Genomic DNA, 25569 nt, shown 5'->3' with positions numbered 1-25569 from the left:
CCCCTTTATCTTTAAAACTTAACATATTTACTAAGTTTCAAACACCTTGTCTGCACCTTCAGTATTCCATGTCTTGGCTCTCTTCTTCTAATAGCTATACCTACATCCTTTTGAAACACTGTTAAACTTAGATTAAGCAATACTTTTTTTTCCCCTACTAAGAATGCTCGGGACCACTTTCATTTGTCATACTGCTATTTTATTACAACCTTTTGGAGTCAAAAAGAATGCACCTAGAACCAAAAGAAACTGGAATCTGATTTAAAATGAAACCTCAATAAATAATCTCTCTGGAATAATAGTTAGGATGGCTAAGCCCATTTCAATAAAACACGTTCTAATTTCCATACTATTAAATTCCTATTCTTCCAGATAGTATGCCTCAAACTGAAGAAAATATTCAACCAATTTTCAAATATAATAAACCTAGAAACATGAAATACTTGAAACACACATGCACACGCACATGCACACACACACACACACTCCAGTCCCTAAACTGCAGGTTATACCACTGACATGAATATTTTATGAAATGTAGTTAACAGAAAAATCTGAAAAATGTGACTGGATATTAAGTGATATCTCCTTTCTTCAATTTTGTGATTAACAGGTCTTTTATTGGTAGTAAACTAGAGCAAACAATCAGAATAGTACATATGCAGTATTCAGTACACACAATAAAAGTTAAAGAAATTCAAAACCTGTATAAAACAAAACACTGGAGAAAAATCATACAGCTCAAGAGATACAGTGGTAAAGGTCCTCTCCATCCTTTGATTACAGCTTGTACTCTGTACCCAACAGAACTTACCGCACTTAGCAAAATAAGAAATACATACTTTTTAGTACTGAGTGTATTTAAGAGGATTAAACACATTTTCTAAGGTCCTTGAAATGACAATAAGTGACCATTTAGCTGGTAAAGCAGACTTAAGGGAGGAAAGTGGGGAAAGGAAATTAACTAGTATGTTGTAACCATTTTAAATAATTTCTCATTTTCCAAACACTGCTTTCATAACAGAAGTGTTTTACACTTGCACAATATTAATTACTTTATACATGGAAGCCTGTGGTAGGCTGATTACACAATAAGACTGCAAACAACCAGTGGTACTTTTCTGACGTCAGAAGAGTACATAAGACTGAAACATCACCAAAAGTACATAAAAAACTCGGTAGAAATATTTGTAAACTGTCTGCAACTTTTAAAAAACATAAAAAATCGTACAGATTTTTTTTTCCACATTTTTTGTTTTCATTACTGAACGAGATTACCTCCCAAATTGCTAACAGGCAACTGCTAAATTATGGTAGCCCTTATCTTGAATTTACAGCAGCAAAATAGAAATTCAAAGCATAGTTTCCTACTTCATACCCTAATGCCTTAGAAGTAAAAAGCTTAATTTTAAAATTATCATATTCAGATATAGACATTCCACACAAAGAAAAAAAAAGGGTGGGGGCCACGAGATAAACAAAATTAATGTTAGCATTAATCTAGAACAGAGAAATAAGTCATCTGTGCAGAGGTATCAAGAGCTGGGTTTCAATGCAGAATCAGTGAGATTCTGCTTAGCACTCTTGTTCAAGAAAATGACTACATCTAGGGAATAACCTTGGCAAAGAGAAAACAAATATACTTTTCCTCATCACATGGGACCACGAGTAGATACTTCTCTACAGAGAAATCCATGTTTATGCCGAATACAAATAATTTATCACTTCTGTACATAGTATCATATACGAAAAAGGCAAAGCCTCGACCTATTCTACCCTTTGATATTTTTATTGATTTTTCAACGTTTGTAGCCACTACATTTCAAAGCACAATTTTCTCATAGATTTTACACAGACCTACAATTTTTCCCCTTTATCTTTAAAACTTAACATATTTACTAAGTTTCAAACACCTTGTCTGCACCTTCAGTATTCCATATCTTGGCTCTCTTCTTCTAATAGCTATACCTACATCCTTTTGAAACACTGTTAAACTTAGATTAAGCAATACTTTTTTTTCCCCTACTAAGAATGCTCGGGACCACTTTCATTTGTCATACTGCTATTTTATTACAACCTTTTGGAGTCAAAAAGAATGCACCTAGAACCAAAAGAAACTGGAATCTGATTTAAAATGAAACCTCAATAAATAATCTCTCTGGAATAATAGTTAGGATGGCTAAGCCCATTTCAATAAAACACGTTCTAATTTCCATACTATTAAATTCCTATTCTTCCAGATAGTATGCCTCAAACTGAAGAAAATATTCAACCAATTTTCAAATATAATAAACCTAGAAACATGAAATACTTGAAACACACATGCACACGCACATGCACACACACACACACACTCCAGTCCCTAAACTGCAGGTTATACCACTGACATGAATATTTTATGAAATGTAGTTAACAGAAAAATCTGAAAAATGTGACTGGATATTAAGTGATATCTCCTTTCTTCAATTTTGTGATTAACAGGTCTTTTATTGGTAGTAAACTAGAGCAAACAATCAGAATAGTACATATGCAGTATTCAGTACACACAATAAAAGTTAAAGAAATTCAAAACCTGTATAAAACAAAACACTGGAGAAAAATCATACAGCTCAAGAGATACAGTGGTAAAGGTCCTCTCCATCCTTTGATTACAGCTTGTACTCTGTACCCAACAGAACTTACCGCACTTAGCAAAATACGAAATACATACTTTTTAGTACTGAGTGTATTTAAGAGGATTAAACACATTTTCTAAGGTCCTTGAAATGACAATAAGTGACCATTTAGCTGGTAAAGCAGACTTAAGGGAGGAAAGTGGGGAAAGGAAATTAACTAGTATGTTGTAACCATTTTAAATAATTTCTCATTTTCCAAACACTGCTTTCATAACAGAAGTGTTTTACACTTGCACAATATTAATTACTTTATACATGGAAGCCTGTGGTAGGCTGATTACACAATAAGACTGCAAACAACCAGTGGTACTTTTCTGACGTCAGAAGAGTACATAAGACTGAAACATCACCAAAAGTACATAAAAAACTCATCAGCATAAACATCAAAGTACATTAAAAATATAATCAGGAAAAAAATACAATTGCTAAAAAGTGGTTTAGAGCAGAGCCACTGTCTACCAGTGGCTTCAAATGGCAAATTAGCGTTCATAGCAAGTTTGGATGACTTTACAAGACCCCTGTACAATACTGACTAACGCACCCTTTTAAAATGTACATTACACAGGCTGCGATTTCACAAAGAGGTTCTGATGTCATTACTAAATAAGCCACTCTTACCCCTCCCATCGGCTCTGTCACCAGTTGGAATTACCACCTTATTAATATCCACAGCTCTGAGCATGTGGGGCTTTATTATACATGGACATCTGTGTGGGTTCCGTTTTTAAAAAGGGGGAGGGTGGATGTTTATTCTACTGTTTGGATGCCGGAAGGCATAGGAAATGCATAACAAATTACCTATTGGAATGTGAATCATTCTAAAATTGAAACTGTCCACACAGGGAGAACAGGGAACAAGGAAGGCCCAGAACTCTAAGAGAGGACAGGTTAAGAGCAAAAATAACATAAAATACCCCCAGAAGTGTGGGTGACATGTAATGACAGAGAACGATGTTTTTAAGCCATGTATAATAAATAACACACACCCCAAATTTTAAAGAATTATGTAATCCCAACTTGGGTTCTAATACTGCAACCAACCAACCACTTGGCCTTCAACACTGTTCCCCATCAACTACTGATGGAGTCACACAGCCTTGTTACAGTTGGGATAAGGAGAGGGTGCCTTTTTTTTTTTGTTTTTCCTATTATTAAAGCTATCATTCCAGGCTTTGATCAAAGATCCAAGAATATTTGTTCTACCAGGCTGGAATGAATGTGGTTTGGAAGTTCAGAGTACATTTAAAAGCTGCAACAAAATATAGGTAGCCAACATCTCAGAATTTTGGATCAGCCCAGATGGAGACAGCAATTTGAAATGTTTTCGATCCCTTACTTAAATGATGACAAGTGTATCGTATCAGCCCAGATAGAGCAATTTGAAATGTTTTCGATCCCTTACTTAAGTGATGAAATGTATTATCATACTATCTGTAAATTGGATATTCCATTACAGTGATAACGTACAGAATTCCCATGCGTTATTACACTTTCCTGAGAGTAAAGCAATTAGAATAACCTTAATCCTAGCAACAAAGTTTTTTTTTTGTTTTTTTTTGTTTTTGTGTGTTTTTTTTGTTTTGTTTTGTTTTTTTGTACGGTTTTTTTGTTGTTTTTTTTTTTTGTTTTGTTTTTTTTGCATTTAAAACTTTTGGGCTATTCCCTGACGATCTATACATGTAAATTTGATTGCTAAACATTGTCACTTCGAATGTCAAACTATTTTAATCTATTGATTTTGATTAAAAATCATAATACAAACAGAGCTAAAATCACACTAACAAAATAAACTAAATATGAAAAGTTGCATTGAAAGGGCATTACATTATTCTTAATAGGATCGTGTAGAAACATTCCAATGGCAGTGTTCTCAAAATAAAACAAAATTACATTAGAAGACCTCCAGCCTGGTCACTCTTGGGACCTTACCTGTAACTCTGGCTGGTGGGGGTCTTTCCTCTGGTACTACATGGCTCACTAACATCAGACATCATGTTTGTATACCCTGAGAAATCTGACACTGAAGTCCTTGCTCTATGGTCCACTTCTCCATTAGAGTTCGTGATAAAGGTCATTGGCACCCTGCTGCCCGACTTGAACTGAGAACCGAACGCTTGTGCAAAGTTCTCAATCTGGTACGTTGTTCTGGGCTCTACGTCCTTCTGAGGATCCATCTGGCCAGCTAACTCCTGAGATGGGATCTGAAAGCTCGTTGAGGACTCTAAGTTTTTCTGTTGTTCCTTCTGGCTAGTCAGTTTCTGAGATGAGGACTGGAAGGCTGATGAAGTCTCTAGATTCTTCTGAGAATCTATCAGGTCATCCAGCTCCTGGGAAGGTGTCAACTGCTGATGTGTGGCATCCAAAGCAGACAAATAAAGACCTGGCTGAGACCCAAACAACATCCCAAAAGGAGGCTTTGGCAACGAAGATGGCAACACTGAGGTAACAGACTGGCCGAAACCACACTCCAAAGGAGATGTAGTGTATATCTGTTTTTCTGGAAATAAAGTGTGGTTGTGGAGAGGTGAAGACAGACTGACAAATTGGAAACCGTGTCCCAGAGTAAAACCTGCATTCGTGGATTTTTCGAAAGCCTGTTGGAGGTATTTGGAGTATTCTTGCAACATGCTCGCCTTGTCATTTGAAGCAGTCTGGGTGCCCGGGCTCAAATTTTCTTCTTGAACCAGTTCTGAGTGTTCTCCTGAGGCGTGCAGATCCACTCGTGGTTCTGTTATGTTGAAGGGATCCTCCTTCTGGCTCTCTGACTTGTTGGAGTACTGATCCAAAATACTTTGTAAAACCTCGTCAGGAATTCCCGACTTGTCATGACAAGACTTAATTTCCGCATTCAGGGCCGAGGAGTCAATAAGGGACAACGGGGCCTCACTGTCCAAAACACCGACGCCCGCCGACTGAATGACGGACTGCTGGGAGACCATGTGTCCCACGTTCACGGAAAAGGCACTGTTGCTGCTGGCGGTGGGTAGGTATCTTCTTTTCTTTGAGAACTGCATGGCATCGTCATAATTACTGCTTATCTGACCTTGTTTGCCACTTGTACTTTGGAGAAGACTAATGGTCTCCACGCTACTGTTTGACACGATGCCAAGGGAGCCACTCGGTTTCCCAGACAAGGACTTCTGTCCAACTATGTCTGGTAAAGGTGACACAAAGTTCAGGTAGTTTTTATCCATGCTCTTCCGGCTTCCTTTCTTAAAGATCAATTTTGGCACCCTCTTCTGGAGTTCCTCTATGCCAGTGCCGATGATGCCCCCACTGGAAGACACAGTAGGCATCTCTACTGAGTAACTCTGCATGTTTATACTGTTTGACATATGGGATTCATTTGCCTTCCCAGTCTTGGGCTCCTTGTTTTCAACAGCTATGCTTCTCGACTTTGCTTTTCTCCTTGAAGAACTTGTACTTCCCTGAGACAACACAGCCAGGTTCCCCACGGTGCTATGGTTGCTGGATGACCCAGGCTCCGCACTGGGCGCCCCCTTCGCCAGGGCTTCGCCGCACGTGCGCCTGTGCTTCAACAGTCTATCAGTCCTTGAGAAATACTGCTGGCAAGTGTCACATTTGTATGGCTTTTCTCCACTGTGCGTCCGCTTGTGTCTCTCCATATGGTACTTCTGGATGAACTTCATGCTGCACTGATCGCACCCGAAGGGCTTCTCCCGGCTGTGGATCTTCTCGTGCCTCTGCAGCAGGTACTTCTGGATGAAGCCCATGCTGCACTGGCTGCACTGGAAGGGCCGCTCCCCGGTGTGGATGAGGACGTGCCTCCGCAGGTGGTAGGAGCTGCGGAAAGCGGCGCTGCAGTGGTCGCAGATGTGAGGTTTCTGGCTTGGGGACAGGACGGCGCCTTCTCCGTCTCCAGCCAGCGACGGCTTGGAAGATGCGCCCGGCTTCCTCTTGGCTTTGATTCCCTGAGATTCTGGCTTTGGCCTCTTGGCCTTCTTGACGCTCGCGTCCGGCTTGGCCTCCTCGGGGCCGCGGGGGTCGTCAGTCCGGCCGAGCAGCACGTCGCGGGGGTGCGGGGCGGGCGGCGGCGGCGGCGGGTGCAGGACGCTCAGGTCCTGGATGACGCCCGGGCCGGCCGCGTCCCCGGCGCCCAGCCCCGGCGCCCGCTCGTCGGCCCCCGCGAACAGCCCCCCGTAATGGGGATGGGGGGCGCCCGGCGGCTCCTCGGGGTCTGCCGGCTTCTCCTGCTTGATGCTGACCAACGACTGCAGGAAGCCCCAGGAGGTCCTCTGCGCCGGGAAGGCCGCGCCGGGCGCCGCCGGCTCCTTCTTGAAAGTCACGTCCGGGGGGGGCTCGGCGGCCGGGGCCGCGGCCGGGGCGGCGGCCAGCACGCACTGCGGGGGAGGGGCGGCCGCGCCCGCCGGCCGCGCGAAGCTGGCGACCGGGGGCAGCCGGTGGTTGAACATCACCATGCCCGGCGGGAAGCTGGGCTCCATCTCCGCCCGCCCGCCGCTGCCCGCGCCGCCGCCGCCGCCGCTCAGGAACGCGCTGCCGACTTTCATGCCCCGGAGCAGGCCTGGCTGAGGAGAGGAAGGAGGAGTGGGCCGGCCGCCGGCCGCGGCGCCCCCGCCCGCCCCCCCGGCCCGCGCCCCCGGCCCACGCCCGCCCGCCCGCCGCCGCCCGCGCCCCGCACTTACGGGTCCCACCGCCGCCGCCGCCGCCGCCTCCGGTTAATAAAAATAACGCCGTCCTCTCCACAATGGAATTAAAAGCCTGCGCGGCACTGCGCAGCCGCGGCGCGGGGCCTGCCGGGAGCTCGGCGACCCGGCCCGAGGGCCGCTGCGCCGGCCAGCGCGCCTGCGCCGCGGCTTCCGCCCGGCCGCCTGTCAATCACTCGGGTGGTTGGGCGGAGGGAGCCCCCGGGAGGAGAGGCCCCGGGCGGCCAGACGCGATTGGTGGGCCGCGCGCCGGGCGTCGGGGGGCGGGGCCCGGGGCGGGGCCCGGGGCGGGCTGCTGCGCTGCGGCGGAGAAAGGCCTGAGGGCGGGGGATGCTGCGGGGCTGCAGGGTGGGCGGGGTGGGCGGGGTGGGCCCGGCCGGCCCGGCCCCCTCGGCTTTGCGGCTTGCAGGCCGGGTGTTTGCAGCCGAACCCAGCGCCGGAGGGGGGGAGGCTTGGGGCGTTGTGGGTTCTGCCTGTGTGCCCTGAACCTCCGGTGCTCAGCCTCTACTGGGACAGGTTGCTTCCGGTACCCCTCCTTGTCTGGCACACACTTTAATAATGGGCGCTTATCCTCTGCATTTGTGGGAGGGGCCTGCTTTGAAACCGCAGCAGAGGTACCGTTGCAAAAAAAAGGTTGTCTTAACTGCCAACCTACCGCGTGTAATCCAGGTGCGGCAGCCCTGTAAAACACGCCCACACGCATACTTATCATCATCAGATGTTCTTTAAATGCCCACAGGCCTTCTCAGTCTGGCTAATGAGTCCGCTGGCCCTGTTCTATTGCTGCCTGGCCCTCTATGTTATTTATGAAAAATCGACTGCCAGGCCCTTCTAAGAGCTCTACTCAGATCCACTCTGCCCTCCCCAGTACAGAATACTGAGAAACGCAAGCAAAATCACTAATTGTTCTCTTAAGGAAACTTACAAAGTAAAATCTTGAAATCAAAGAGCAGCAAAAATCAAACAAATATTTATTCAGTGCCTAACGTACACACAAGGCACCCACTTTCATGTTAAGCGAAATCTAAACCAGCAACTCTCCTAACCAAGAGTGTATGTAAAGCACAGGATTATTTTTCATAAAAGTACAAGCACTATGACAATAATTTCTTTCCATGGTACGTTTTCATAATGAAATTACAAGTCAATTGTCTCACAATATTTCTAGCCAAATAACTTCTCATAGTTAAATAATAAATGACTTCTCTGGGAAATTTTGCAACTGGAATCATAAAGATTATCAACTAATCCTTCTGGGCCTCTCTGAGCCTGCTCAAAAACTTAAAAGGCAATATGTAATCAGTATTTTGAGAGAAGAAATATTAGTATTTTTCTAACTCCATGCAACTACATAGAAGTATTCTGCCACTTAAACTGTGAAACTCTAATACTGTCAAGTATACTTCAGTGTTAAAAGACTGAAAACTCAAAAACCTAAGGCAGTAGTAAAGTATTAGTCAACGCCTATGAGAAATGAGGCTGTCCCTTTGCTCAGGGTGGCAGTGTTTAATGGTAAGCTGGGATGCATATAAGCTAGTCCAAGCATGAAGGGCAGCAGAACACTCATATGAAAAGCCAACTTTGTTCCTCAGTTATCAAGATGAGAAACCTGTCACTTCTCTCATTCACTCTGTCAGCCTTGAGATACTCCAAGCAGACTTACCTCTGTGTTGTACGCCCCATATATCAGGAAGATGAAGAGACCCTGTGAAATAAAATGGAGGGAAAAAGCTGGTAACGCTAATCATTTCAGCAGTAGCAATACCTGACATAAACTTTCCTAGGAACAGACCAAAGAAGACACACTTCATCAAGGTCAATTTATTTTTCTATTTTTCAATGTTAGACGCTGTACCTTGAGCATTTATAAGATAACATACCAGCACATCACTTATAGTGCTTGGTGCTATTCCCTTCTTTAGAAATAAAAAAAATAAAAATACCATCCCAGCTACATAGAATATTAATTAGGAAAATGAATATGCCAGTCTCTGAAAGATAGCTGGGTAATGAAACAAACTCAGAAAATGTCATCAAAGGAATCAGAGAAATAGCACTAAGCATCAGTATTTATAAGCAAAGTTTTAGACTACAGCAAGTAGGAAAAATTTGTTACAGTCTTCAATAGGGTAGAAAAAAAATTTTAATATTAAAGTATAAAAGAGCTAAAAGGATAAACCTTAAAGGGTAATAAGTGTGAATAGTTTTTAAATAATATTTAAAATGCCAGTTCAAGTTAAGATAAAATTTCACATTATCAGCTGTTGTGAAACTGCACGCATTTTTATTGTTTGCTATGTATAATAAATTTCCAAATATCTGCTATTTACTAGTTCTTAGCATTAGGAAATACTTAATTGTAAAATATAAATTAAACATCTCTCTTACATCTAAAATCTTAAATTTTTAAAATAAAGAAAACTGTTATGATTTAAACTTCGTAGAGATAATAGGGAACAAGAAATTTCCCGTGTGTTTTTGTCTTACAGAGGAAAGAAAAATCTATATTGTACTAGTCTTGTTAGGTACTAATAAGCCACATATTAAATAGGGGTCTGGACTAAAATCTGGACATGATTCAAATAGTTAAGTAATATGGCATTTTCAAAAGGAAAATATTACAGGAAAATTTAAATATTTGTTTTACCTCTGAATACTTACACATTACAGATTATGGAAAACATCCTAGAACAAGGAAACTGAATAAAACAGAAATGAGTTTTGTTCTTGTTAGTTTCTTTTTTAACAGACTTTATTTTTTAAGAACAACTTTAGATTTACAGAAAAATTGAGAAGATAGTGCTGAGGGTTTGCATATATCTGCACCCAGCTTCCCCTATTATCAACATTTTACAATAGTATGGTACGTTTTTTACAATTAATCTTATTAGTTTTCAGTACTCCTATCTATATAATTTCAGAAACTAAAACTATTGTAGTACATGTATTTGTATTAGTAAGAAAGACATAGTTTTGAACAATCAAAAATTTCCATGTGGGTCATAAACTTTAAAAAATTTAATGACAGAGTTTTTCACTGTGTATATATGATTTTCCAAAGCTCAGTATCGACATGCAAACCCATCTTTCAGGTTGCCTTTGTCAGGATCTACAGAGTGCAGAGTGAATTCAAGCTGCTTAGATAATACTCATTTTCTAGGCTGTTGGCCCATATTCTAGATCATTCAAGAAAAAAATATATACTTCTTTCTCTGATTTATGAAAAAGACTAGAAGATAATTGACAGTCCTCCTTCCCTTAGTAATTGCTAATTCTTATTTCATATTGTGTTATATACATATAAAATTAAGTCATTCAAACTTTAATTCTAATTGTGAGATAGGAGTATTTTGCTTTGTGCAATAGATGAGGTGTGTTTGTTTTAGAATTTAACATTAACACTTTATTATATTTGCTTATTGCCTATTTATCAATCTGTCCATTCCTCTATCACCCATCAACCCATCTTACTTTTTGATGCATTTCACAAGAAAGTTGCAGAAATCAGTACACTTTTCCTAAACTCAATATTGTTTACAGTAATAGATGAGTTCTTGATAAATACGGTTTCCTGAATATTGAACAATATGCACTGTGATTTCTGTACGTTAAAAATTCAGCTGTTTGCATGAATCTATATGATGCTTTGAAAAATCAGAGCCGTTCTATAATGTGTATAATCACTCATAATTTATCTGTCCTGTAAATTCAATTTTCTCCAAAAGAGTAAAAAAAAAAAAAAAATCACATTTTTCCCTATGTCTTGGTTCAGTGAGGAGAATATTTGTATTTACTGCACTTCCGTGTTCTTGTTACACATTTTAAATTTTAACACACTTAATCCTTAAGGTAATGTAAATGATCAACAACAAAAATCTCCCTGTTAAAAAAAGGGTTTAGACTGAAAAGGGATTTTTTAAAAAGGCAGCTTCAGTCTCAAACGTTTTTTCTTTCTCCTTTTTCTTCAACAGAGGCACTGAAGAGCATGATTGAGCAAACCCCCAAATGATGACTTCCCAAGACCCCGAAAGAGTCAAACTCCGAGGAACGTCTGCCTTTCTTTCTCCTGGGCTATCCACCTGATACCACCACAACCAGTTGAAAGGTCAAACATGAGGAATGATAATTAACTAATTTAATTGCATGCTTCACACATGATGCCTTTTTCCCCACTGACGTTACCAGCTGTTGACAGTTGTGATCGTTTAGACCTAACTCTGCAGAACTTCATAAACCCTTCACTACTGGATACACATCCCATTTCCTCTATTTCCCAACGAGAAAAATCAAATCAGAAACAGCGAAACATAAAAATCTTAAGCCATAACTATGAGCCACTTTTTAATCCCTGCAGAGAATACCTTTAAGAACAGTTGGAAGGAACCAACTGCCAAACTTCAGCTGGCACTGAGGTTTCTGGAACGCCTTATACCAACATTCTGTCCTACCAAAGAGTGAATATTGAAGTATGCCACATCTCTGAAATGAATGACCCCTCACGTCTGTTAGGAAGTTTCTGCGATTCCATCCATAGACATACCCGTCCGTCATATAATTGGAGTATTTATCTATAGAGGTACCAATTTCTCAATATTTCAGTCCCGGTAAAAATAACACTAATTGGGCAGGAATCTCCCAAGGGTGGCTGGATTCCTGTAGCATGTGTGTGTTTCATGGGCAAGAGCCAGGACTAGGGAAAGAACACCAGGGTGTTACATTTAACGCTGTACAGGAGTTAAAAATAGAAACTTAAGGGAAGGGGGCGGGAATCTTCCTCTATTTCTTTATTCTCATTTATCTATGAAACATTCAAAACTGAGGCAGCTTTGTAAATACTTTCATTGTTACAGAAGTCCATGGAACAGTATCTGCCGACGGATTCAAGGGCCAACATCTAGTCTGTTATTTTTACATTGATTGGCCTGAGCTTTCATAGGGCACTTCATGACTGCAACAAAATAATCTTCTTTTAAGTGCTAATATGTTCTTTCCTGGCAATACAAAGAACAGGAAAGATGCCACCATACACAGTACATTACCTACTCAGGAATCTGAATAAGATTAACAATGCTAATATATGTATAGCCCCCTCAAAGCACTTTCATTTACATAATTCCGTTTGTTCCTCACTACAATACTGCCAAGTAGGCGACATGCGTATTATTAGCTTTATTTTAGATATGGGGATTTGGAGGCTTGCTCAAAGTGCCACGATGCTGACAGGTTGGCAGAGCCAAGGACTTACGTTCTCACTCCTCACACGATGCTTTTTCACACACACTGCCTTCAATAGACCCTTTCATCACTTGAGTCACCAGCTTCCAGATAATGCAATTGGTAAGATCTTTGAAAGCTGAGGTTTGTCGAAAGCATTCTGCAGTTTGATTAGCTCAAGGTCAGGGACTCGGTATCCAGTAATAACCCTGCTCCTTTGCCAGTCTAAGAGGGCCTGGCGAGGGCGGCAGGAAATCGGCTTCACAACAGAGATTCTCAGTTGCTATGTGCCAGGCTCTGTCTTTTGTGCTTTCCTACCAAATTCTCATTCAATGATGTATACTTGCTAGTTGCCGGGAAACATATCTTTTCCCATCAAAAGGCTGCTAGGTAACCGCATAGTCAAACATCCTTATCATTATCAGCATCTACTGAACTTCTTTGAGTGTATGGCCCTAAGCTGTGTGCTTTTATTTATTTATAAATCACGCTGCAACCTACCTGCTATAAACAATTCCCGTTTGGGGGGCAGAATCCCATAGAAACAAAGCATCAATGGACATTGATGCTGGAGCATGTATGCTCCAGGCTGCTCCTGGCAGCACTGGGTAAGGTGGCAAAGACCTGGAAACAACTGCAGGCCCTTCAAGCCAGGAATAGCTGAATAAATTGCGGTATCTTCAGCCCCTAGGATATTAAGCAGCTGAAGGAGTGAGTTAGAGCTATGTTTATCAGCCTGGAGAGAGTCCCATGCATTGTTACATGAGAAAAGGAAGAGGAAAAGACCTGTGCATTATATATATTCTCATTTTTGCCAAAAGGACGGCAAAACCTTCCCTTCCTCCTCCCCAAATATAACTGATTAAACAGGAGAAAAGGGTGGAAATATTCACACCAAACCTTTGTCACTGGTTTCCTACGGGGAAGGATGGGAGGGAGAAGACGTAAGTCAGAAACAGCGGGGACAGAAACCAACTAGAAAAACAGGCATGACTTTGTCAACAGAAGAGGTGAAATGTAAAATTCTGCAGAGCATATTGCCACAAATATAGCAAACAGAATCTGCACCTGGATAAGGATCTAAATATAAGATGAACAAATAAAATATTGATTTGAGGTTAAGACTGTGAGGGGTTTTTTTTTTTAATTCCTATTATTTTAATATAAAGATGCCAGTAAATTTGAACCAACAACATGTAAGTGGGTTTATTTCAAGTGAATTTATGTGAAAATGGGTTGATATTTTTAAAGTAAAAGTATATTCATTGTGATTAATGGACTAAAAGAAACATAGGCTGTTTAAACAGTAGAACAAATACTTCATTTTGCCAGGGAACGAGGGTGGATCGTGCGTGGAAGGGGAGCTAGCATCTATTAAGCAATGGCCTCTTTTGTGTTACGCATTTGATTTGATGCTGTTCTCAAGATCTGGTTCTTGAAGGAGTAGGAAGGGTGATCAGGGAGATGGCTGGAAGAGAGAGTCTGGGTGAGAGAAGGAAAAGCCCAGCTTGGCAAGAGCAGAGAGCTCTCCAGGGGACTTGCCTCAGTTCACAGGTGCTAGACCAAGCGGTTTTCAAGTGAGAGGGGAAACTGATGAAACCAGAGAGCGGACAGGACCAGCTCTAAGTCATGTAAGTCATGAGAAGGAATTCAGCCAACCCTCTCACTTCGCTAGGAAAGGGGGATCCTTAAAGATTGTGAATCAGGAAAGTGATGTCATGAGTTTTCTGTTTTGTTTTGTTTTCAAGGAACGCTAGCAGCGATAAGGGAGATGGGTTGAAGCAGCACAGGGTACAGGCAGGGCAACCAGTTAGGAGGTAAGAGAAACCAGGGTAAGAGAACCAAGACAAAGGAAATAGTTATGAGGATTCAGAGATGCTTAGGAGGTACCATCAAACGGACATGGACGCTGACTGCACATGGAGGGTACAGGGGCGATTCTTGGATTTCTGGCTTTGGGGATGGGGCGGGGGGTTACCATTTCCTAAGATAGAGAATTAAATGGAAAAAAATGCATGTTTGTTGGGGAAAATAATACATTTATTATTTTATTTTATTTATTTATTTTTGGCTGTGTTGGGTCTTCGTCGCTGCGCACGCGCTTTCTCTAGTTGCGGCGAGCCGGGGCTACTCTTCGTTGCGGTGCGCGGGCTTCTCATCGCGGTGGCTTCTCTTGTTGAGGAGCACGGGCTCTAGGCGCGCAGGCTTCAGTAGCTGTGGCACGTGGGCTTCAGTAGTTGTGGCGCACGGGCTTAGTTGCTCCGTGGCATGTGGGATCTTCCCGGACCAGGGCTCAAACCCGTATCCTCTAGCATTGGCAGGCAGATTCTGAACCTCTGCGCCACCAGGAAAGCCCAAATTTATTATTTTATATATGTTGCATGCGAGTGTGGTCTGGTGAGTGATTGGACACAGAAGTTTGAGCCTTAGGAAGGGTACCTGGGATAGAGATATGGATTCAGGGGTCATCAGAGTACAGGTGGAAACTGAAACCATCAACTAGGTAAATACGTTAGCATGTAAATAGAGGTGATGGCTTTGGACAAGGTTCTGGGAAATGTCATCTCTGCTCTAGAGATGAGCAGAAAGAAAAGAACCAATGATAAACAACAAGGTCCTGCTGTTTGGCACAGGGAACTGTATTCAATATCCTGCGATAAACCACAATGGAAAAGAACATGCATATATGCATAACTGAGTCACTTTGCTGTACAGCAGAAATTAAACACAACATTGTAAATCAACTATACTTCAATAAAAATTTTTTTAAAAAAGTAAAAGAAAAGAACCAATGAAGGAGGAGTCAGGTTAAAAGAGGGCGTTTTCATGGAAGCGAAGGGAAGCGAGTTTCAGGAAGGAAGAAACGATTAACAGCAAACATAGGTTAAAGGGTTCCAGTCCTAGCCCTGCCACTTACTAGCTGTGTGAGGTCGGGCAAAGTACTAAACATCTCTGTCCCTCACTTTCATCTTGTGTAAAAGGCACACAATCCTTGTACCTATCTCATCAGATTGTTACAGGAATTAAATGGGTTAAGAGTGTTTGTAAAATGCTTACAACAGATCCTGGCATGAGGTAATTGCTGTTGAGTGCTTGATCAATTGTCCCAGTAAGATCAAATAAGAGGCCCCAAAACGCCCCTGGACTTGGGAGTTATTACTCATTCCACTTAACATTTGTGTCCCTACTGTATGTCAGGCACTGAGGACATAGTCATGAGCAAAACATTGAACTTGCCCTTGATGGAACTCATACTCTGGTGAAGAGTATTTATTGGATGCGGACTATGTGTGCTGTTCTCATCACCTGACAAGCATTACCCTCTCATTCCTCACAGTTACCCTATGATGCGGGTACCATAATTATCCCCATTTTACGGATAAGAACACTGAGTAGCACAGGGGTGGGGGGCTCAGCAAAGTCCCAGTGGCAGAAGCAGGCTTTGAACTGAGCTGGACCGGCTCTTGGAGAACACCTCTTAACCTCTACATGTGTCCTCTCCAGGTGGCTGCTGGTGACCTCAGAAACAGTGGCTTTAGAAGCATGGGGATGGGGGTGGCACAATATACAGACTGAATGGCACCTCGTTAACCAAGAGAGAGGTTGAAAGTATTTCCACAGAGAAGCAAACTAACAAAGTCCAAGCTTGTGGGTTTGTGGTGAATGTATTTTGCTTGCATGATAGAGTAAGAAAAGCTAAAGTGTGGAATAGTAAGCCTGTCCTTTGCTCAAGTCTGTCTCAAGTATCTCTTTCCACTATTCCTTTGCAATGAGCTGGAGGGGCACAAGACTAAGGTGTCTAGTGCATGCCTGAAGGGCATATATTTGGTCCTATTTATTGAATCAAGTTCAGTATAATTGAAATATCAGATCCACATGTGGCAGAATCTCATTCCATTACAAAAATCAAAGAAGATGAAATGTATTCTCCACCAAATTTGAGATCACTAAAGCTTGCAGAGGAGAGATCAGAATTTTTTGGTCAATGTAAAAAAATCTAAAGAGTAGTCTCACCTTTTCTTGCTCTGGTTCTGAATAAGTAGGTCTCAGGAATCTGCATGGTTAACACACATCCCATTTGTTCTGATGCATAATAAACTTTAAGAATTCATTCCAGCTCCACCATGCACTAGCTCTGTGACCTAGAGCAAATTACTCCATCTCTCTGTGCTTCAATTACCTCATTATATATGGCAATAATAATAGGACCTACCTTGGAGATTTGTTGGGAGAATCAAATGAGCTAAATTTTTAGCACACACCTGGCTCAAAATAAGCATTGTGTACCTGTTTGTTATGTACAACAAACAAATCACTGGGTTTTTTTAGGTATAGTTGATTTACAATATATTAGTTTTAGGTGTACAACATAGTGATTCAAAATTATATAGATATACTTCATTTATAGTTATTGTAAAATATTGGTATATTCCCTGTGCTGTAAAATACATCCTTGTACCTTATTTTATACACAGTAGTTCGTGTTTTAAGGGATAATCAGCAAATATAAGAGTCTGTTTAACTTTAGGGAGGTTGGAGTTTGCCTTATTTGAAGACCGAATGAATTCTGTCTTGCAACGATTTTCAGGTGGTGTAACCAAAAGGCTGTAGGGAGTAAACAAATTAGGAAGAATTTCAGAACAGAATGTAAAGAATTTTGGCAACAAAAATTTTCTTCTAAAGCTTTTTTGAAGTTAAGATGATTGGCCAGATATGCTCTAAGGCTTGCATTATACGAGGGTTAGCATTTTACAGCTCTATGCTACAAGGACTTCAAAATATAGTTTAAATATTATATGAGTCAGTACCCTTTTGGTTGCAAATGACAGAAACCCAACTCAAACCAGATGAAACACATAAAATGAGAGGAGATTTATTGAAAGGATACTGGGGTAGCTATCAGAATGGAATAAATAGTTGAATAATTAAATCTCAGAATGGCAAAAAGAGGGATGTAAAGCCTTCTCTGCCTGTTTCTCGACCACCGTCCCAGATCCTTCTCTGGTGGGAGATGTTGTGCCCCATAGGTCCAGGCTCTCATTCTTGTGGCTCTATAGACAGCAGCAAAATGGCTTTTCTCTCTGAAGTCCTGAGACAGGATTCTGCTCCATTTGGGTCACAAGTCCCTCAGTGGACCAATCACGGTGGTCTGAGGGGTAGACTGTTGTGATTGGTTCACACTGGTTTACAGTCTTACCCCTTAACCAATCCTCTGTCCAGAAAAACAAGCTCATAAGAGAATGTGGTCTCTTCCATTCGGACTACTGGGATAGAGCCATGGGGGAGGGATAAGACAGGAATGTCAGCTCCCCCAGAAAGTGTTTACTGCAGACGTGGTCACTGTCCCCAGGACTCACAACCTAGTGGGAGAGCAAAACAAATAAGTCTGTATATAAGAAATACAGACACACATAAACTGAAAAAATTAATAAATGCAAAATAATGAACTCCTATCAATGAACAGAAGAAATAATATTGCTTTGAATCTGACCATTTTGGTGTTCTGCTTTAATAATGTTTCCAATGAGTTAAGTCTGCTTCGAAATGTTGATTTGAATCCTAAATAAGTCTATCAGGCATTTTTAAAAAATGCAGAAAGGCTAATACATGTGGATTATGGAATTAAGAGAATGCAAAGTTAAATATTAAAGGATCCCTGGTGAATTGGGATTCTGAGTCTTAAAGGAGGAGAGAATATCATAGTGACCAATGGGACATCTCCTGCCCGAGAGACAAAGATTATGTGAAAAAACCTGCTTGGATGGAAAATCCTGATTAGAATCTTTGTAGTTTTCTGTTAAGTCCAAAGTAGTTATTTACTCTGGAAAATGGCAGAGTTATTAAAGGAATTCTAAGAAGTAAATCACCGTAGAGGCTAATAATGTAACGGTACATAAGAATACTTAGAAGGGGGAGAGGGGGAAAGGAAGCAGAGAACCACATGAGGAAGATACTGGAAAATCCCAAGTGAGAGTTTACCAGAATGAAGGCAAGGAGTGAGAACAGAGGTGAATGAAAAATCTGAACGTGTTCTTCAGAAAATAAAGTTGTGAAGTTTGATTGACTACATACAAGAAACCAAAGAAACATCAGTGTCAAAGAAACCGTGAATATTTTAAACTTGAAGGTGGAACAGCAAAGGGGGATTTGTGATAATAATGTGGACAGTAGGGTGATTGGGTGGAGACTGAAAGGGGCTTAGCCAGACTGTTTTGCTGGAAAAGTACACGAGTGGATGTAGGGGAAAAAAAAAAAGAGAGGGTTGGTTTTCCAACAAAGTATACAATTTAAAAAAACAACTCTCTGCTGGATCAGATTTCGCAAAACAACCCACATTATAATTACAAAAGTGAGTGAGAATACCACAGACCTTTCTATTCTGTGCATATTCTATTTTCTATGTAATACAGTTACCATCCCCCAGTTATGGTTGCTTCACTGATACTTCAGTCAATTCAATCCTATTAAAATTTTAATATTTCCTAATTCAAGACATTGATTTTTGACAAACATAATGGAAATTTACAGGAGGTGCCGTTTGGTGTCTGGATTAACCTAAAAGTCACCGGTGTCAAATGGAACATTCACAGATTTGTTTCTAACTTTATTATAACCTTTCTGCCGAGTTTTCAAACCATCAGGATCTGTGCTCCTTCAGACGCAAACTTCTTATTTGCTTTTATAATCTTAGTGGAACATAGTGGGGTACTTAAAATGACTACTAAATGACAGAAATAAAGGCTGTAAGAGTGACTTAGTGGCTTACCCAGCTTGCACTGCTGGTTAGTGGCCAAGCCAAAACTGGAATTCAGACCCCCTGGCTCCTAGACTCATGTACAGCCCCCATTAACACCATGCCCACAGCTTGCACTCTTTTATAAAGAATTCTCTTAGGTCTCGATACCAGGTAAAGCTGCCCTTCTGAGCTGAACTTGGTTTTCATTGTAAGGAAACTGTGACTCTTAAGATTAACTTGCTTTGGCCGCTGGATGCTCAGGATCAAATGTGTGGCCTGCCGTTAGCACCTCTGTACTTTGTCCTAATTTCTGAGTGTTTCTATAAACCACCTCAAACCCTCTTCGGAAAAGATTAGAAACAAATGTACGTTCAGCAAATATTTAAAGCCCAGCGCAGCACCTGTGGTTAAGAATGACTCTACCTCTTGACTTCGTATTTGTAATGACCCGTTTCCTCTTTCGTAGCTTTGATGTGAATTTCTCAAGCTATTTGATTCTTTATGGAAAATTAACATAAAACTCAAGACTCCTGGATTACTCAAGGAAAGATTTAACGTGTTAGAAAAAGCCTTGACTAAAGAGATGAATGTTTAAGGAAATATATTGATAATATATGGCATACTGATATGACAAGCAAGTATATTGATATGATAGAACATTTTAAGACATTAAAAATAATTTTTATGAAAAGTTTTTAATAATGTGGGAAACTATTTAAGATACATGAGTGAAGAAAAACAGGATAAAAAATGTATTATCTCAGCTATGGAAAAGAAAATGCATTTAAAGAGAAAAGAAGGAAATATGGCAAAGTATTAATGATGATTACTTTGAGCTGTAGGATTATGGGTAATTTTATTTTCCATATACTACTATATATTTTTCAAATTTTCTACTTCTCTTATTATCAGAAATATATTTTCTAAAAATAGATTTTTAAAGATTTCTTTTCCGTTTTTTTTTTTTTTTTTTTTTTTGGCCACAAGGCTTTGCCGGATCTTAGTTCCTCCACCAGGGATTGAAACTGGGCCCTCGTCAGTGAAAGTGCCGAGTCCTAACCACTGGACTGCCCGGGAATTCCCTTTTATAAAAGATTTTTTAATAGTATGGGGCAATAAATATTCTAGGCTGTTAAATGCCAAAAATCTGCATACAAATTTGTATCACAATATAATCACAATGATACAATAATATGCGTAGAAAAAAGTGGACAAAAATATACCTAAATGTTGCTACTACGTGGTAAAATTTAAGGAAATGTCCTTTCCATGCATTTTTTTCTTTCTCTTATTTCTCCAGTGGGTTTGTGTTTCTTTTGTAGTCAGAACTGCCAATCCAAATAATATAAAAAAGGACCCCACGGGCTTCCCTGGTGGCGCAGTGGTGGGGAGTCCGCCTGCCGATGCAGGGGACATGGGTTCGTGCCCCGGTCCGGGAAGATCCCACGTGCCGCGGAGCGGCTGGGCCCGTGAGCCATGGCCGCTGAGCCTGCGCGTCCGGGGCCTGTGCTCCGCAACGGGAGAGGCCGCAGCGGTGAGGGGCCCGCGTGCCGGAAAAAAAAAAAAAAAAAAAAGGACCCCATGGACATAAAAACCTAATAAATCTAAAGTATCCAGAGTTGCTGCTCCAGTAATTATTTGTGATCTATATCTGTCATAAATGTAGACTTCCGCTTGCATTTAAAAAGATGTCACTACACATTTGCAGGAGAGTTTTGCAAAAGCAGCTTAACATTTTAGCAGAAACTGACAACCTGTTAAGTTTCCTAGAACATCCCAGAAGATCAGAGCTAATGACGACCTCCACACTTCCTGTTGTGTCTGGAAGATAACGACATGGCATGGACAGTCTAAGGACAACAGGGGCATCGTGCTATTTTGCCATCTGGAAACAGAACATGGGGGAGACAAGTTGTTGCTACAAACCCAGAAAAGGCTGCAGTAGCCTCTTCTGTGGAATTTGGGTAAATTGTTCCAGGCAAACAAATTCACTGAGTGATTACCATGGTCTGTTGAAAAATTCTAAAAACAAAGAAAACCTAAAAATATTGGCATGTTGAATCGAGTTGTATCTTCTTCCAAAAGCCAACTATGGTTCTTGGAACACGTACCATTTGAACTTAGAGTACATAGTTCAGTAGTTTCTCAGGTCAAAGGTGCTAAACTGGCCTGACGTACCCTTCAGGTAGAACTTCATCAGGACCTACATTCCCTGAACAAATACTGTTGAGCTCATACCGTGAGCATGTGTTCCTGAATGCTTCAATTGCCCAAATATTCAACTTTCAGATTTCTAGTCTCCAGACCATCACATCAAATTCAAGGGCTCCTCTATTACACATATACCAGTTGGTGTAAAATTCGGTGGTGTTATTATATGTATGTCCCCCCAAAAAAAACTTTTTGAAAGGAGGAATAAGTATGAAATTTTTAAAATCAACAGTAAGATGGCACAAGTCCAAAATGTTTGGAAATTCCCCCTTAAATCTGACACTGGTCATTGTATTTATAAGAGCCAGAACTCCCGAGGCTAGCCCATGCAAGTTCCCTTTTCCAGTTCCTGATATTTAATTTATTCCTTGTAAACATTTGCATAGTACCTTATACTTTGTAAATTACTTTTATGAAGCATGATCTTATTTTGGCCTCACTACTTCCCATTCTAAAAATTAAAAAATAAGTCATTTTCCCAATGTTACAAAACAAAGTAGCAGAGTGAAGACAGAACCTAGATTTCGTGGCTCCTAGTTGGCATTTTTCTGCTGTAGCATTCTTCCACTTAACAAATAAAATGGCTTATTCACATTTGCTTCTCTTTCTTTTACACTTACAGTTTTCATCTTCGCCTACTTTGCATGGTAGACCAAAAATTAATGGGTGAATTTCTTACAGGAGATAGTGTATAATCACAAATCCCTAAGCTGGATTCAAAACCTCATCTAACCCATCTTTAAAAGGTGAAGCTGACTAAATCTACTATTTCTGCCAAATATCTTGAATTTTTTAGTTAACAAATTTTTGGACTCAACTTAAAATCTCGTGAGAAGATTAAGCAGCTTTCAAGAGCAGTGAGTCCACGACAGCTGACATTCTGTTTTATTTCACCGTGAGTAGCTGAGGATGGCGTGGATCTCTGTGGCATGACCAGACTTCCGGTTCTTGGCTCTGTAAACAGTAACTCAATTGTCCCCAAATCCTGGACTAGTAGTCATTCTTTTTTCAAAATTGGTTCGTATAATATTACTGCTGAAATCAGGGCCAAGCACCTTCACTCCTAAAGAGTATAAAATAATGCTTCATTGTAGGTTCCTCATTCTTCTACTCTCTAGTTAAATTAAATAACAGTTATTCTATGAGTTGAGGAAGCTCCGACCACTCAGCCAATGGCCTGGAGAGCTCTCTCTCACGTGGGAGCTGACCTCAAAAGCAGCTGATCCCATTGACAGGAGAATAGGAAGCAGCAAGTTGGCATCAAATATATTGACCGTGAGAGTGTTGCATCCAGTAGAATGACTTTAACGTGAAAGCAGCTGTGAAATCATTTTGTTAGACAGTGACACTCAGATTCTCAGGACGCCTCTGTGTGACATCTTGAGAGCTCTATTCGGTTGCCTCTTCAGGCCAGAGTTCTTCAGGCCGAATTAATGGCTTCTGTGCCACTGCAGCAAGATTCTGGGCTTCTAGAGAGCTCTGAAAATATCCAGAAGCACACCTGCATGTACCCCGCCTCTCACACCCATGTACAAGCGTGTTGACACACAGCCCACAAGAGGACGCAGAGCTTGGTGTGGCCAGAGAAAGACAGCTCAGCCTTATGCGTTTGGCTTCTGAGCCCCTTGGCAGCCCTTCCACTGACAGCACAGAATACCGGCCCTTCAGGCACTTGATGGGGTTTCAAGCATCCATTGACTGCAGCCCAACACTTGCCAAAGGCCTCTGGGACAACTGATAGTTGTGAGACGAGGCCTAGGATATCTGTCAACTATTCCTAGATTCTCTAAGTGCTATTTCTGTATGAAGTTAGATCATCAGAAGGCAATATATTCAAATCGTATTAGCATGGCTCCCTTCAGCAAGTAATGATATTATCTACGTGAATTTTTTTTTAATAAATTTATTTATTTATTTTTGGCTGCGCTGAGTCTTTGTTCCTGAGCGCAGGCTTTCTCTAGTTGCGGCGAGCGGGGGCTACTCTTCGTTGAGGTGCGCGGGCTTCTCATTGCGGTGGCTTCTCCTGTTGCGGAGCATGGGCTCTAGGTGCACGGGCTTCAGGAGTTGTGGCACATTGTGGCACACAGGCTTCGTTGCTCTGCAGCATGTGGGATCTTCCCGGACCAGGGCTCGAACCCGTGTCCCCTGCATTGGCAGGTGGATTCTTAACCACTGCGCCACCAGGGAAGCCCCCACATGAATTTTTAAATTGAGGTTTTACTCTTTTCAAAGTTATACATGCACAGCGTTTATACAGTCAAATGGTTCTCCAAGACCTGTAATAAAAAACATTGACCTCCACCTCCAGTTTTCCATTCCCCAGGGGCAACCAAATTTCACTCTTTTAGCTGATTATTTTCATACTTAGTATGTCTAAATAATATGTTTATATTACTACTTCCTAGTTTCCAGTTTTCATTCCACAGTGGAAAATGTGGACCTGGCTCTCCTTAGCCCCACTCTACTCAGTGACCCTTGCTTTCCTCTCTCTGGGTTTACTCCTTTTTTTTGGTGGAGCACATCCTTCAGTAGCTTCTTGAGAAAGGGTGAACGGGAAGCAAAGCTGTTACCACACACATCTGAAAATGTCTGTTTTTCCCTCATGGTCAGTGGATAGTTCTGAATTCTAGTTTGGAAATGATTTTCCCTCAGAAGTTTGAAGGCCTTTATCAGTTATCTTCCAGTTTCTAGGGCTGCTGTTAAGAGCTGAATGCCATTCTTATTCCTGAGCCTTTTTGTGAAAACTACTTTGTTCTGTCTGAAAGCTTGTTCCTCATTATTCCCAGTGTTGGCTGATATTCTTTCTATTTATTTATTTTTCTAAACTTAATTTTTTTACTTTTTAAGATTTTTTTGATGTGGACCATTTTTTAAGTCTTTATTGAATTTGTTACAATATGGCTTCTGTTTCATGTTTTGGTTTTGTATCATTTTGTTTTGTTTTGTTTTTTGGCTTCAAGGCATGTGGGATCCTAGCTCCCCGACCAGGGATCAAACCCGCACCCCCTGCATTGGAAGACGAAGTCCCAACCACTGGACCACCAGGGAAGTCCCTAAACTTTATTTTATTTATTTTTATTGAGGTATAGTTGTATAGGTAGTGATGATGTTCTTGGTGTGGGAGAAGTCTCACTCACTGAGCTGGCACTTGGAGGCCCTTTCAGTCTGAAAACTCTTATCTTTCATGTCTGGGAAATTATCTTAAATTATTAGTTGTTTAGTTTCAGGTAGTGATGATGTTCTTGGTGTGGGTGAAGTCTCACTCACTGAGCTGGCACTTGGAGGCCCTTTCAGTCTGAAAACTCTTATCTTTCATGTCTGGGAAATTATCTTAAATTATTTCTTTGATCATTTCCTCTCTTTCCCCTAATTTCTCTCTCCCCCACCCCACTTTAAACACTCTAATATTTAAATGTTGGATATCTTGGATAGAATCATTAATTTTCATTTTTCTTCCAACATTCCATCTTTTTATCTTTTTATTCTGCTTTCTGGGGTATTTTCTCAACTTCATCTTCTTACCTTTTATTGAGGTTTTTTTTTAAAAAAAAAAAAAGATTTATTTATTTTTGGCTGCGTTGGGTCTTCGTTGCTGCGCACGCGCTTTCTCTAGTTGTGGCGAGCGGTGGCTACTCTTCGTTGTGGTGCACGGGCCACTGCGCCACCAGGAAAGTCCTTTTTATTGAGTTTTTAATTTGCCATGCCATATTATTTTAATTTTCAAAAACTCCATTTTGTTCTCTGAATTTTTTTTAACAGTATCTTATTCTCATTTCATGGATACCGGTGATATTAATTATACAATTTGCAGTTGTCTTTTTTTTTTAAGTTTTCTCTTATATATATTTAAGAGTAGAACACAAAAAAAGTTGTCTGGAAGCTCTGTACCTGGGATTGGGGGCTTATCAACTGTGGGCTTCTCCAAATGGTTATCTGGATGGAGTGTTTTATTGGCTTAAAATACTAAATCATGAGCATTTTGCTAGGTCGTTAAAAATTCCTCAAAATAGGCATGTTTAGGGACAGCAAAATAGGATATAATATCGTT

The 25569-nt window shown here is 41.1% G+C and overlaps 1 protein-coding gene across 1 annotated transcript; it reads right to left on the bottom strand.

Annotated features, from left to right (window-relative positions):
* Positions 1–2505: 2505 nt before the first annotated feature.
* ZNF281 (zinc finger protein 281) lies at positions 2506–7219 on the bottom strand. Its single transcript, XM_007127664.4, has one exon. It carries the CDS (start codon positions 7202–7204, stop codon positions 4601–4603), a length of 2604 nt encoding a protein of 867 aa, XP_007127726.2. The 5' UTR covers positions 7205–7219; the 3' UTR covers positions 2506–4600.
* Positions 7220–25569: the final 18350 nt, after the last annotated feature.

The sequence above is a fragment of the Physeter macrocephalus genome, chromosome 4 (genome assembly GCF_002837175.3).
Source record: "Physeter macrocephalus isolate SW-GA chromosome 4, ASM283717v5, whole genome shotgun sequence".
NCBI lineage: Eukaryota > Metazoa > Chordata > Mammalia > Artiodactyla > Physeteridae > Physeter > Physeter macrocephalus.
The sequence above is the reverse complement of the archived record's forward strand: the minus strand, read 5'-3'. Positions and strand labels throughout refer to the sequence as shown.